This window comes from Vipera ursinii, assembly GCF_947247035.1.
Source record: "Vipera ursinii genome assembly, chromosome: 6".
Taxonomy (NCBI): domain Eukaryota; kingdom Metazoa; phylum Chordata; class Lepidosauria; order Squamata; family Viperidae; genus Vipera; species Vipera ursinii.
Window position 1 is genome coordinate 37,262,121 of NC_139515.1, and position 16,011 is coordinate 37,278,131.

At 47.6% G+C, this 16,011-nt stretch overlaps 1 protein-coding gene across 2 annotated transcripts in view; it reads right to left on the reverse strand.

Moving 5' to 3' along the window:
• SLC38A1 (solute carrier family 38 member 1) overlaps nucleotides 1-16,011 on the reverse strand; it is a 156,780-nt gene that overhangs the window by 58,296 nt on the left and 82,473 nt on the right. For both annotated transcript variants that reach the window (XM_083366464.1, XM_083366465.1), the window contains 2 exons: nucleotides 1,479-1,554; nucleotides 223-338 (listed from right to left, as the gene is read on the reverse strand). In XM_083366464.1, coding sequence (XP_083222590.1) covers nucleotides 223-338; nucleotides 1,479-1,554 — 192 coding nt within the window. The remainder of the gene's footprint in view (nucleotides 1-222; nucleotides 339-1,478; nucleotides 1,555-16,011) is intronic.

A 16,011-nucleotide genomic window follows, 5' to 3' on the forward strand; every position in this document is an offset into this window, starting at 1 on the left:
GGTTTTAAAAGTTGTCCAACTTTGGCAGAAGTATGTGCAAATAGAGTTGACTGCTGGGAGACATAAATACTAACAACAAAATAATTCATTTTAAGGATAATTTTCTTACTTCATCTATTAAAACATCCCTATTTAAACTAAAATTATGGAAGTGGTGTTATTTTTCATTCAACCCTCGTATGTTTCAAACTGCCAAAGAGATTTGGCATATGAATTACTTACATAAAGAGTACAATTCCTGTGTTGGCCAAAGCAAAGGCAAGACCCAATATTCCACTGCCCATGATAGCATTACTAAGGTTGAAGACAGACATTCCCAAAGATGTTGTGCCTGGACTCTGTAAAAAGAAAGAATAAGGGATATAAAGGTAGAAAGCAACTTAATTTCAAAGCTTGGCAACTGTATTCTGTTCAATGTTCATTTTGAGAAGTCATTTTGTCATTACATTAGTCACTTGTATGTTGAGTCTAACATTCAGTTATTTGCTCAGTGGAGTTCAGTAATATAACAAAACTTACAGATAAGTCAGTATTTTTTAAATGTAATCCCTAGTAATATATACAGTATCTATTTAGTACCTATCAGCTGGGTCCTATTGTATCCTGTTAAATTTCATTATCACCTCAATCTTTATGTCAATTAAGGTTCACCTAAATTGTTTTAAAGCCAAATTCATGCATTTCTTTATTTTTACACAACACATCTCAAAGCTTCATGGTTAGGAAGATGTCTTTTACAAGCAGGATCATAATAATTGACTCTAAGAGGATTGGTAGAAGTCAATATGGTAAAAGTGTTAGAGGTGGACTACTAAAAGTAGAATGACATGGCTTTACTTTTCTGCTCATCCATGTCCTGCCATCTAGACTTGTTAAGAGTGAAACATGGTCAGTTGTACCAAATATGCTGATTCTACCAGGAGGTCTCACAAAAAGCCTTGTATTAGTTTAGAGTGCATCATGTGCAGCAGCTTTCACTACAACTCCTTGGAGAGCATAGCCATAAGTTAGGAAAGGCAATAATGGAATTAAAATATGACCATCATAACTAGCGGTCATTGAGAACCTCACCCATTACTTTGGCTAATCTCCTTTTCAAGCTTTTGAAAATGTTAGGTATCAAAATCTCATAATTTAATTGTTTGAACAAATACTTTTATTTATCTACCTTCACCATTTGTCTCCATTAGGTAATTTTGGAATTCTGGAAGAAAAATTCCCTGCTTCTTACTTTACCCACACTGCATTCACTGATCATTAGGAAGATTAACTGTGGGCTGCAGAGAATTATGCAACTTACACTGAAGGAAGGCAAGGACATAAATATAAGCACATAAATGAAACACAAATGAGCAGTCCTGAAAAGGATAGCTAATGGCAAAGCTTCTCCTTGCATAGGACATCAAAATGTTTTAGCAGTTTCTGTACACATGCAACATTAGAGAATAAACCTGTATGAGGTGAGGAGAGGAACCTACATATTCATCACACTTCTTCTTTTCCAAATGGCTGTTAGTTAGGCTTCTTCTGCTTTCGCGGTCTGCAATGAACTTGCTGAAAGGAAACAAGAAAGCAGGATTTTCTTTAACATTATGAGGCATAGCATGAATGCACTTTTATTACCTGTTACTGCTGTAGAATACTGTGACATTTCAATGTACTGTAGATTTGGAATATTTTCATTAAACCACATTGTACACTGACATTTGAGAAGGCAGGGCATAGGCAAACAAATATTACAGATGGAGGATATCATAAGAGACATACAACACCTGAAAAGACATCTATATATGGTTCAGTTCTCTGATACACTGCTTAGAAATAATCCTTTGATGTGGCTATTTTGCAACAGGAGTAGTTTTCCTAGTCTTTTTTTTTTTAGTGTGACCTGGAAATGCAAATGGTGAAATCGAGAACAAGTCCACAATGTCAGAGCAGTGTGAATTTGCCAATATTGGGCTATAGACTACAGATTCAGCATTGCTCTATTTTCACAAAATCCTTGACAGGAATGACTTTGTTAATGCAGAAAATCCAATGCATTTTAATAATTAAACTAAATAAACTAAAAAAATAAAAATAGAAAGGAAAAAATAGTGCAAAAAAGAAAAACATATATAAAAATAAAGGAAAAAATAAAGAAATGATTTCTCCCTTCATAACAATAATTAGGAACAATTTTAGTAACTTATCATCTTCTATTATAATACAACAAATGTTTTCTTCTTCACAAATCTCATATCTTACCCATAAACAAATCCATAAAATCTTGTCATTTCTTTCCTGATGTTAGCAAAAATTCATTAAGGTTTACCAGAAATAACAATGTATCTAATAACCAACTTTCTGTGCTTTCCTTTTGCTGTTAACAATCTTGATCTTATATTTCTTCCCTTTACTTTTCACAATCTTGATGCTTAATCCTCTCAAATAAAGTCCTAGAGCTTGATTTCTTCTCATTTGTTTTGTTTTTTCTCACAGAACTCTTCAAAATGTTAAACCAGTCTTTTTGTGAATCTAATATAAGAAAGTAATCCTGGCTTCCAGTTTGCGATCGCGGCGCTGGCGGACGTGCCCCCAGTGTTCCTCCATTGGGAGACCATGAAAAGGGTCAAAGGTCACCCTGCAGGGTTGACGACCATGAGGAGGACCTCCGACTGATCATGGAAGGGTGGCAGCCCTTCCTTTTGATCCGGAGCAGCTCCTTTGGACCAACGAAGAAAAGATCGGCCATCGACATGGCTGATCACTAAGCTGTACCAGCCAAAAGCCAAAAGCACCACCAAGCATGATGAAAGCAACGCAGAAGAATTGGGTGAGATCTTACCTTACCTTTCTTTTACCCCCAACTACTTTCCTGTGGGAGTGTTTTGAAATTTTCTTTTCCCCCCTTGGAATGTTGGTGTTTACCTACCTGGGGAATTAAAGCTTTGAAAAGAAAAGAAAAGAATAACTAAACTAAACAACTAATTAATTGGATTTGCACCTTTTGGATATTTGGAGTCCCAAAAAGGTCCTATTCCTATGGGGACCTATTACCTTATCTATTTGTTAAGCTGGAAAAATTTTTTAAACTGGATAAAAGCCTAACTGGTCTGGAAAAAGATTTTACATGTTATCAAGGACACCTTGTGAAGCCTGGTATAGCAAGTGATTTTTTTTTACTGTGAGACCAGCTTACAGCCTAGATCAGTGGTGTCGAACCTTTTAGAGACCGAGTGCCCAAACTACAACCCAAAACCCACTTATGCATCGCCGGGTGCCAGGTGGGCATGACCCACTGAGTGAGCATGGCTATGGTAGTCATGTCTGGGCATGGCCACCTCAATGTTGCTTCTGAGGAGGGATGCCTGTGGGGGCTGGGCAGGGTTGGGGGAGATCCAGGGGATCTCTGGTGGGTGGGACAGTGGGCAGGAGGCTCATCATCTTGTTTTGGCAATAAGCCAATCAGATCACAGTAGGATTCAATTATTGTTGTCATGTATGGAAGCTGAGAGGAGGACATTTGTCAGTGTGATATGTGATCACTATCAAGTTTTTGTGTTCTTTCACTGAGTTTGTGAAATGTAATAAAATTAAAATAATGGTGCAAAGAGTTGACTGGTTGCCCAGAAAGTGATGTAAAATAGTATTATTAAGTGAACAAGGCTACAGTTATAAAGAAATTACAAGAAAAATTGATGGAAACTTAACCAAAGGTGGCATTTCTACTGTACACTTTTCTCAAAAGGTTTCCACTACTGTATGAGGGGGAATTATTTATTTATTTATTTATTTATTTATTTATTTATTTATTTTTATACTGCACTTCTCCCAAAGGACTCAGGGTGGTGTACAGGGCAATAAATATCAAAATATACATACAAAAGTTAAAAAAGGAATTAAATAATTATGCCCAATATAAAACAATGATTAAAACGATGTTAAAACCAAATCCAAACCCCAACCCCATCAGACCAGGATGGATTGTTCAAATAAATAAGTTTTTAGATCACGTCGGAAGGAGCAAAGGTCGGGGGCCGTCCGGAGCTCAACTGGCAAGCGGTTCCATAGGTCTGGTGCGCCCACAGAGAACGCCCTCCCCCTGGAGGCCACCAATCGACATTCTCTGATCAGAGGTACCCTGAGGAGGCCCACTCTGTGGGAGCTTACTGGACGGAGGGAAGTTGACACCGGCAGCAGGTGCTGCCGTAGGTAATCTGGACCCATGCCATGTAGGGCTTTAAAGGTCATTACCAGCACCTTGAATCTCACCCGGAGGGCAACTGGCAGCCAATGCAGCTCATGGAGCAGAGGTGTAACATGGGAGTATCGGGAGACCCCCAACACTACTCATGCGGCTGCATTCTGCACTAGCTGAAGCCTCCGAGTGGTCCTCAAGGGCAGCCCCATGTAGAGAGCGTTGCAGTAGTCCAAACGAGAGGTCACGAGCGCATGAGTGACTGTACACAAGGCATCCCGGTCTAGATAGGGCCGCAACTGGTGCACCAGGCGAACCTGGGCGAAGGCCCCCCTAGTCACAGCTCCTATATGGTCTTCTAAGGAAAGCTGTGAATCTAGGAGGACCCCCAAGTTGCGAGCCTGATCTACGGGGGGTAATAACTCACCCCCCCATAGTAAGAGATGGAATAATCTGCATTTCCTGAGATGCCGGCACACATAGCCACTCAGTCTTGTCAGGGTTGAGATGAAGCCTGTTCTTCCCCATCCAGACCCGGACCGCCTCCAGGCAACAGGACATCACTTCGAGGGCATCATTGGGGTGGTTTTGGGTTGAAATAAAAAGTTGGGCATCATCAGCATACTGATGATAACCAACTCCAAAACCACGAATGATCTCACCCAGAGGCTTCATGTAGATGTTGAACAGGAGAGGCGAGAGGACCGATCCCTGAGGAACTCCACAAACGAGAGGCCTCAAGGTCGACCTCTGCCCCCCCTGCCAACACAGACTGTGAGCGGCCCAGAAGGTAGGAGGAGAACCACTGGAGAACTGTGCCTCCCACTCCCAACCCCCTGAGACGCCGCAGCAAGATACCATGGTCGATGGTATCAAAAGCCGCTGAGAGGTCTAACAGGACTAGGACAGAGGAACAACCCCTGTCCTGAGCCCGCCAGAGATCATTCACCAGAGCGACCAATGCCGTCTCCGTGCTGTACCCGGGCCTGAAACCTGATTGGTACGGGTCCAGATAGTCAGCTTCCTCCAAGAACAAAGGGAGCTGATGCGCCACCACGCTCTCAACAACCTTCGTGAGAAAGCGAAGGTTGGAGACCGGACGAAAGTTATTTAATACAGCTAGGTCTAGGGCAGGCTTCTTGAGGAGGGGTCTCACCACCGCCTCCTTCAAGGCGGCGGGAAAACTACCCTCACCCAAAGAAGCAGTTATCACTGTCTGGAGCCAGCCTCGTGTCCCATCCCGGGCTGCATAGACCAGCCAGGAGGGGCACGGGTCCAATAAACACGTGGTGGAGCTCAGCTTCCCCATGATCCTGTCCATATCTTCAGGAGTCACAGGATCAAACTCCTCCCAGATAATATCGACAAGACTGCCCTCGTCCTCATCGTCAGACTCTGCCCAGTTGGAGTCCAAACCGGTCCGAATCCGAGCGATTTTGTCCGACAGATGTTGACTAAACTCCTCGGCACGACCCTGCAAGGGCTCCTCCCTCACCTCCTGATTAAGGAGGGAGCGGGTCACCCTTTACAGGGTGGCCGGGCAATTATCTGCGGACATGATGAGGGAGGCAAAGTGATTAGACCTAGCTGTCCTCATCGCCGCGAGATAAGATCTCGTAAAAGACCTTAGTCGCAACCGGTCGGATTCAGATCGGCTTGATCTCCAACAGCTCTCTAGGCCCCGTCTCCGATGCTTCATCTCCCGGAGCTCCATGGAAAACCATGGAGCCCATTGGGATCTGCACTGGGTCAAGGGCCGCATGGGTACAACTCGGTCAAGTGCCTCAGTGGCTGCCCTTTCCCAGGCTTCCACTAGGGCATCGGCCGAGCTGTGAGCAGAGGAGGCAGGTGGGGACCCAAGCGCCGCCTGGAACTGCTCAGGGTCCATTAAGCGCCTAGGGCGGAACCATCTTGTTGGTTCAACAACCCCACGATGAGGAGTGGCAAAACGAAAGACCAACCGCAGGAGGTGATGATCGGTCCATGACAGGGGCATGACAATTGGGAAACCCCCACCCAGATCATCTAACCACCGTCCAGATAGAAAAACCAAATCGAGCGTGTGACACCCCCCCATGAGTTGGACCCTGAATAACTTGCGACAGGTCCATGGCCGTCATGGAAGCCATGAACTCCCGAGTTAACTCAGATGATCCCCCCAGGGATGGTAGATTAAAGTCACCCAAAACCATAAGTTTGGGAACTCAATCACCAACCCTGAGAGGATGTCGAGAAGCTCAGGCAGGGCTGCTGCTGCACGACTAGGCAAAAGGTACACCAGCAGCAAGCCCAACTGAGCTCTAGGGCCGCATCTCAAGAGGAGGGACTCACACCCGACTATCTGGACAACGGTGGCCTCCCGCGGACATAAGGTCTCCCTCACAACTACCGCCACTCCTCCATCCCTACCCTGAGCCTGAGGCTGGTGCAGCACCCGGAAACCCGATGGACAAAGATCAACCAGAGTTACACCACCCTCTGGGCCCAACTAGGTCTCCGTAATGCAAGCCAGGTCCGCATGCTCCTCCTCGATCAAATCACGTATAAGAGGAGCCTTGTTAGCTACGGACCTGGCATTGAAATACACGAGCCTGAGCTCAGGTGGCTGCTCATCCTCGCTCCCAGAACCATGGGCCGAAACCAGAGGGTCGGAGCGCATCACCGCTTGGAGACAGCAGGGACGCAATCCCGAATATTGATATGACCCTCTGTTCGCACGCCTGCTGCCATTCCCAACCGCCGTAGGAATAAACAAACCCACACCCCGCTCCGGGGCCCCAGAGGCACCCAACCCAAGCCTCGTCACGGCGCGATCAATCCCGGGCCTGGTCTGAGAAACGGTTGGTGGAACCCCCCCAGTTCCTGACCAAACCTCATGTGAACCCACCCCCTCCCTAACCCCACAAAAAATTGAGCTAAAAAGTGCACCAGGGGCCTCTTATTAAATTTATGACAGAGGCTCCTGTCCTTGCCCAACCTTCTCTCAAGGTCCCAATAATTGGGCCCGTCATCAAGAGGATAAGTTGAAATAAAGGCGGGTCGCGCCCAGGAAGGGGGGGCACCCCTGAGTGCAAATAAGTCCGTGCTTGAATAAGATAAATAAACCATTTTTCAGGTAAGTCCAGCCAGGCAGTCCCATAGTCACTCAGGAGGATGTCAAATAAAAGGTCAACAATGTCCAGTCCACCAGCTCCCTGCCACTTGAGCTGGATACCTTCCAGGTAACTTCCGAGACAGATCGGGGACCTCCCTCTCACAGAGGGCCCAAACCTATCTAGGAGCGGACAGGATGCCACCCCAAATAAAGCATACCTCCCTAGGTCTCTCACCTCTAGGGAGATAGCAGATGGTAAAGGGTGGCATAATTGATGGTATAGTTGATGGTATAGCTGAGCCACGCTCTCACAGAGGCTCAGCTCCAGGACCTTCTGAGTCCAGAGGGTTCGGTGAGTTCGTGGGGAAAAGAAGGAAATTTGAGCAGCAATTTCCAGGCATAAGCTGAAGATAGCAAAAGTTCCAATTGCAGAGGATCTTCTCAGAAGCGAGGAAAGCGAACAGAGCTGAACAGCAGATAGATCCAGAACAGGTAGCTCAAGTCCAAATGGCCACAGAACATGGGCGACACAAGCTGACCTGTGCCGTCTGACCAATAGCATGCAGCGCCAGAAATCCAACGCCCAGCCGAAGGTCCTCTTCGCCAAGAATAGGCGCAAAACAAACTCCAAGTGGCCACCAAGCAGTAAAAACAAGAGCGAAGAACAGCCATGATACTCCCTCTCAACTCTCTGCACACTGCTCTGAAGCAATGCCAGTTCTTCCACCATTTCAACAACTCGAGTCCAGCTGGCCCCAGAAAACACGAGCGACATGAAAATAGTCTATGCCGCCCAACGGCCAGCTTCCTCCATTTCTTTTCCTCCATTTCGCAATCTTCACAGTCCTCCGGCGTTCCGGTCTAGGCCGCAGCTCTATGGCTCCAAAAATCAGCTGTTCGGAGCCTTACAAGCCGCGGTTCCTCCCAGCTCAACAAAAAAACGCCGGAACTCACAAAGTCCAAATTCGTAACCGGAGATCGACAACCTTTCTTCTACCACTTTCCCATCTCACCGAACCCCAACACCAAGGGGAAAACACCTCAGCGGGCTCTAGAAACTCCCGAACAACTCCAGGGACGCCGAAATAGCTGGAGCTCTCTGCGGAGCTCAGCCGAACACGTCCGCCATCTTGGGCATGCGCAAATTAAACAGTAAAAGCACAGTGTCTTGGATTTTACAGGTTATTGGAAAAGTACTCATTCATTTTACCAGATGCTGAAAATAACAGAAATCTGAAGCAGAATGCCTGTACTAGCAGATGCAACTGATATAAAATCTGGACAAAGAATAGTCAATAAAGCATTCTTGGTTGTCTATTTTATCTTTCCTAATAAGTTGTAACCAAGTTCCTCACGTAACTTTGCAAAACCTGTGGGTCCCACGCCATTCCACATACCTGCAAGAAAGCAGCTGCAATCCACGTACTCTAACTCAGGGCTTTTCCAGTCGCCTAGCAAGGTGTCAAAAACTTGATGACACCCCCCCAAAAGGAAAAAAAGTGATAAAGTACAGTAGTCTTTGACTTACAACAGTGACTGTTTGAAGTTACAAAGGCACTGAATAAAGTGGCTTATGACCATTTTTCACTTATGACCATTGCAGCATCCCCAGTTGTCATGTGCCTCTCTCCTCCTCATTCCCATCTCCTTCCTTCCCCCTCCCCTCCTTCCTTGCCTGCCACCCTTTCTCATTCCCATCTCCTTCCTTCCTTCTCATTGTCTCTTCTTTCCTTCCTTCCTCCCTCCCATTGTCCCTTCCTTTCCTTCCCTCTCATTGTCCCTTTCTTTCTTCCTTCCTCCCTCCCTCCCATTGTCCATTCTTTCCTTGCTTCTTTTTTTGTCCCTTCCTTCCTTCCCCCTCTGTGCCCAGGAAGTGTGAATGAAGGGAGCAGAAAGAGCTTGGAGCAAAGGGGGGGGAGGGGCAGGAAGTGTGAGTGAACTTTGCTCCAAGCTCTTTCTGCTGTTCTCTCCAAGCTCTTCCTCCTCTGTACATTCACACATTCCCCCATTCGCTCCAAGCTCTTTCTGCCGTTCCCTCCAAGCTCTTCCTCCTCTATACATTCACATATTCCCTCATTCACTCCAAGCTCTTTCTGCTCCCTTCATTCACACTTCTCTAACCATTTCTCCAAAGTCCAAACTCCCGCTACTTCCCTTGCTTGCCTTCCCAAACTCCAAACAATGAAACCAGCCTTCGGTGTGGCACGGATCTTTGCCTCTGGGGCTGGCCAGGGGCAGCTCCGGCTGTGCGTCAGATGCTGCAGCCGGGCCAGCTCTGAAAAAAATGAGCAGAACGCCCTGTTGGGAATAACGGGGGGGCAGGCGTGGATCCGGTCCATCCCTGGCGGGCCACCCTTTGTTCGGCCAAAGTCCTGCAGTGGGCGCCTCCCTCGCGGCCGCTTGCCTTAAAGTGGCACGCAGCACTGCTGGGTCCACCACATGGCTGGGAGAACGCAGCTGGAGGGCCGAGAGGTTCTGGCCATGCCCCCGCTTCAGCTGCGACCCCAGCATTACTAGCTACAGGGGGAGGGTGAGCACTGGGCCACAGACCCCAGATGGCCAGCAGCGATGAGGGGAAGCCGGGCCATCTCCTTGCCACCACCCGGTGGCCGTCTGGGGGTTCCGGGCATGGCCCACAGCGCATTGAGTAGCTGCCTGCCATAGCAGGGGGAGGGAAGATTGTTTCCCCAAGCCACCACACAGATCGCCATGCTGCTGCCGTTCCCCCCCACCTGCTGCATGGATCTCCTTTCCCCTGCCATTCCTCCCCCGCACGAATCACCGTGCCACCGCCACTGTTCCCCCCCACTGCACAGATGTCCTTGCTGCTGCTGCCACCATTTCTTTCCCCCGCATGGATCGCTGTGCCACCACCACCATTTTCTCACCCCCACCCCCTGAATGGATCACCCTGCCTTCCTTCCCGAGCTCAAATCCATGGCCACAGGGCAATTTTGCAGCACCCCAGCGGCCTGATCCAAGCTCCAGAGGCTTGAAAAAGGCCTCTGCTGCCCTGATTGGCCATGCCCACCCCCAAAATCATTCTGCAGGCTTACCTGGACTCACCCTGGCAGCTGCCTCCACCATCCAACCCTGATCCGCCCAGCTCTTGCACCTGCTCCAAGTCAGAGTGAAGAGAGAGAGAAAGAGAGTGCAGGTGCACGTGGAGAGGTGGAGGGGAGGAGCCTGGCCCTGCCTCCTTCCAGGGTGATGGCACGTGTGCCCAAGGGATGGCTCCGCATGCCACCTGTGGCCACCCGTGGCCTAGATTTGTCATTGGTACTATCTAAAAAAGATAAGAACTTGAAACAGCTGGGCGGTGAAAACCACTCTTAGGAATAGTGGAGGTGAACATTTACTGACTCATCAGAAAATAACCTCCATTAAAGGACTATCTGTAAACACCTTAGAAATGGAAGAATACTGCCCACAACTTAACTATAAGCTTATACTTGAAAAAATCCTTGAAGCTACTAAGCTAATGAATTCCAGACTGAAAGACAAAGGTGCCAGCTTAAATTTACAAAATGAAGCCCTGATTTCAACTGATGAACTTACAATCCAAAAAGCAACAGAAGAGGAAGAAATTCACATCAAGACAGAGGACTTTAAAGAACAAGGACAATCCACTGAGAACTTTGATAGCCAAACTTTGATCTCAACTAAAAAATCTACAATTCAAAAAGCAATAGAAGCTGAAGAAAGCAACACTAAGATGGAGGATGCTAAAGATCAACAAATACAGCATATTGAGAATCTAGACAACCAAACAACAACTACAACATTGGACATGACTTCTTACTCAAGCCAGATGAAACCGGAAGAAGAAGACCAGACTGAACTGACAACAAATATACTAAACTTCCCTCTGCCCAGTGCGCTCCCACAGAGAGGGCCTCCTCAGGGTGCCACCGGTCAGAGAATGCCGACTGGTGGCCCCCAGGGGGAGGGCATTCTCTGTGGGTGCGCCTGACCTGTGGAACCGTTTACCGGTTGAGCTCTGGATGGCTCCCGACCTTCGCTCCTTCCGACGTGATCTAAAAACCTATTTGTTTGAACAAGCCGGCCTGGTCTGATGGGTTTGGGTTTTAATTATTGTTTTTAAGTAATTTATTTATTGTATTTGGGCACTATGGTTTAATCTGTTCTTAATTTTTGTATTTTTGTATTTTTGTATTTATTGCCCTGTTCACCACCCTGAGTCCTTCGGGAGAAGGGCGGTATACATGTGTAGGAATGAAGGGAGATCCACCTGAGGATTTAAAGGCACTGGCATAGAAGCCTGCTTGGCACAAAAAGAAAGGTAGTTAGACTTAAAAAATGGGATTTTTTTGATTCATAATGGAAAAGCCTAAAATATCACTTAATGGGCTATGGGGAGACTTTAAAATATATTGTTTTAATATTTAGGACTTAGACTTACAAGGGAAATGAAATTTAGCTATTAGAATATAGTTTTGAATTATGGATTGAACAAAGGATACTTTATTAGTAAATGATGGGGTACTAGGATGAGAAATAGAACATATTTGTGAAATAAATTAAGAATGTATTTAAGTAAACAATATGTGTATTTTAGACATGATAACTACTATGTTATGAAATAAGGGAAATCTGGGTTAGAAACATTATGGATATTATTTAATACTCTAATTGAAATGAGGTAAAATTTAAAAACGACATGGATATCTAAAGTAAAAATATATTGATGAATGTTTTAATTGACTGTGTTATAATTAGAAGTGTACTAGCTTGAATGTTGGAACGTTGTCCATAGGGTCGCGATGGGTCGGACATAACTTCGCAACTAACAACAACAAGCTTGAATGTGATATAGTAATTAAGGGAAATAGAGAGGGAATTTTTGATGCTGTAACCTAAGACATGTACAAAAGACCTTGTTATTGGTCTATTGATTGCCCAATCACCATGCTGCTTCCTAAAAATTTGAATGTAAAATTGAAAAATTAATAAAACTTGTTTTTTTTTAAATGAGAAAGTAATCCAGCTCACTTGTTAAGACATCAGTTGGTTTTATTTCTACATCCACTGTAGCATCTCCTTTCACATCATTCCTGTAGCCTGACATTTTTAAATTCATTTTCAAATCAGTCTCAGGCCTGTGAGGTAAATCTTGCTCCTCTTCCATATTATCTTCCAAATACAGTGTATTTATAATGCCAAACATTTCTGGCCCATTATTCATAAATATCATTCAATATGTCCATTGTTTAAATAAATCAAATTTAAGTTTTCTGCTTTAATTGTAATCTTTATTGTATGTGTACTCTCTCTCTCTCTCTCTCTCTCTCTCTCTCTCTCTCTCTCTCTCTCTCTCTCTATATATATATATATATATATATATATATATATATATATATATATATATATATATATATATACATACACTCTCTCTCTCACACACACATATGTGTGTGTGTGTGTGTGAATTATTCAAATTGCTAATAAAGAAGTTGGGAGGCTATTATGTTCTCATCAGTCAGTCATACCCTTTATCTGAGATTCGAACCTGGGCTGATTATATATTAGGCAGTTGTTTTAACTTCCTGAGCCACAGGTTCTTTCTCTCTTTTATTAGCTAGAAGGCAAGGGAAATATGTGTTATGAATTTGTCAAGGCTTTTTTTTGTATACACACACACATACATACATACACACCAAAAACTAAAACACAGATCACGAAGACTGAACAATTTATTTAAAAACTTAGCTTTTGTCAGGACCCACCCCAAACCACGTCTTAGGAAGACAAAACTCTTGGAGCCAAATCTTAGTCCAAAAGGAATCTTTACTATGACATGCTTGGTTGTAGGAGGCGAGACAGGACTTAATAGATAAGTTACTGTTCCACCTGACAGTATTTCTACGCTAAGAAGAATAACTTAAAGGGATGCCCAAGATGGCGGACGTGCTTGATTGAGCTCCGTGAGTTCCAGTTACTAGGCGTCCCTTTGGAGCCCCTCAGGAGTCTTCGGGCTGTCTGGGATGTGGATTGGGGGACGGGGGGGCTTATAGTTACAGGCACAGGGCAGCTAGTGGCTGACGAAACTGGCAGAGAACTGTGTTCTGAACCAGCCCTCTTCTGGCCTTGTAGTAAGGCAAACCCCTATTCAGATAGAAGAGACTGGAGAGCGTCCAAGGCTAAAAGGCGTCTGCCAAGATTTATTACTCAATTAACAAAAACACTAGAGCTTGTCTCCTCAAGCGGAAGAGTTGCTTTCAGCAACCAGCCCCTCCCCAAACACTCCTTTTATTGAGAGCTCAGGGCGTGGTCTCCCTGTGCCTCCTCCCGAGGAGTCCCACAGCCTTTCTTTGTTTGTTCCTGCTCGACTGCCTCCTGCGTCGGGCGTCCTTGAACAGGGCCAGCTGTGGGTCATCATCCTCCGCACTATCGGGCTCACGCAGCTGAGAAGAGGTCCCCAGCTGAGGGCTCTGCAAAGCCTCCAAACCATCATCAGCCGGTTCGTCTCCCTCCTCCCCCTCATCTGAGTCATCTGATACATCGGAGCCGGCTGTCGGACCCACAGGCTGGCCCTGAGTCACAACACTATCCCGCACCGCAGGGCCCTTCCCCCGGGTCTGCCGATCCGGATGCGGTCGGGATGGGAACTGTTCGTGAAAAGCAGTCACCAACGCAGGGGCATGAACGGCGGTCGCGTCTTCCCATGTGAAGTCCTCCGGCCCATACCCTTTCCACTCGATCAGGTACTGGAAGCGACCTTTCAGCCAGCGGGAATCCCTGATGCTGGCGACCTCGTACTCGGGGGTGCTGTCGCCATCACGAGGTCCTGATGGGGGAGGTTCCGCTTGGCGAAGTGGACAAGCCGGTTGTTCGGGGACCAACAAGGACCGATGGAAGACGGGGTGCACGCGCAGGGAACGTGGCAGAGTTAAACGATAGGCGACCGGGTTGATGACGGCCTCGACTGGGAACGGTCCAAGGTAACGGTGGTCCAGCTTCCTCGCCGGCCGAGTGGATGGTAGGTTCCTGGTGGACAGCCAGACCCGATCCCCCACCGATAATGGAGGCATATCCCTTCTCGACCGATCGGCGAACCTCTTGTAGTCGGCCTTGGCCTTCTCCAGCTGCCGTCGCACCAACCGATGGATCGCCTGTAATTCCGCCATGAATTCGTTCGCTGCCGGCTCCGGTGAGTCCACGGGAGAAAGGGGGAAAAACCTGGGGTGATAACCCACGTTGGCCAAGAACGGTGTCATCTGCGTGGAGGTGTGCTGCGAGTTGTTAAAGGCAAACTCGGCTATGGCCAAATAGTCCACCCAATTGTCCTGCTGCAGGTTAACGTAGCAGCGCAGATACTGCTCTAAGATGCTGATGACCTTCTCGGTACCCCCGTCGGTCTGAGGATGATGCGCGGACGAGAGGCAAACCTTAATGTCCAACGCCCGCATCAACTCCTGCCAGAAGCGGGCTGTAAAGTGGGCCCCCCTATCGGAGACGACCCTATCGGGAAGGCCGTGCAGCCGGAACACCTGTTGGATGAACATGCGACTAGTGGCGCGAGCTGACGGTAAGCCGCGACAGGGGATGAAGTGCGCCATCTTGGTCAACATGTCCACCACCACAAACACTGTCGTGAAGCCGGAGGATGGGGGTAGATCCGTCAGAAAGTCCATGGACACAGCCCCCCAGGGTCTCTTGGGCGTTGGCAAAGGCTGCAGTAAACCAGGCGGGGCCCCTGTCGCTGACTTGGCCTGCCTGCATGGGACGCAGGAGGTGACATAAGACTGGACATCGTGTCGGACTCGGGGCCACCAGAAGGTACGGGAGACCAGGTTCAGAGTCTTGAACAGGCCAAAATGCCCCGCAGCCGGGTTATCATGACACTGGCTGAGGACGAGTCCCCTGAGTGGCCCTCCTGGAACATAGAGCCGGTCACGATAATACAGGAGTCCATCCGTGACCGACCAAGGCGAATCTGGCCCCACCTCTTCCTTCCGCTGAGCCACCCACGCCTCCTGCTGCTGCGCCTCCCGGATCCGAGCCCGTATATCCACCGGCTCCCGCACCGCAGCAAAAGACTCGACGGGGATCACTGTCCTGGGCGGAAGCTTGTCTTCCACTCGGGTGTACTCGGGCTTCCTGGACAGAGCATCCGCTCTCTGGTTGTGCCCGCTTGGTATGTACCGCACCTGGAAGTCAAACCTCGCAAAGAAGAGGGACCACCGGATCTGGCGTTGGTTCAAATTCCGAGCAGTCTGCAGGCTTTCCAGATTCTTGTGGTCCGTCCGGACCTCGATTTGATGCCGCGCCCCCTCCAGATGATGCCTCCAAGCCTCGAACGCCGCCTTGATGGCCAGCAGCTCCTTCTCCCAGATGGTATAGTTGCGCTCCGAGGGGTTCAATTTCCGGGAGTGATACGCGCAAGGGAAAAGGGTACCGTTGGGCGTCGCTGCCTGGAGTAACACGGCCCCAATGGCAATGTCGGAGGCGTCCGCCTCCATGACAAACGGCCATTGCGGGTCAGGATGCTTCAAGATGGGCTCCTTCATGAAGGCGTCCTTCAAAGCTTGGAACGCCTGTTGTTCGGGGGCGTTCCACTGGAACCGAGTCTTCTTCTGCAGGAGCCGGGTAAGGGGGGCTGTCAAGGCAGCAAAGCCAGGGATGAATGTTCGATAGTAGTTGGCAAATCCAAGAAGTTGCTGAACATCCTTCACGCGACGCGGGGGTTGCCAACTCTGCAACGACTCAACTTTAC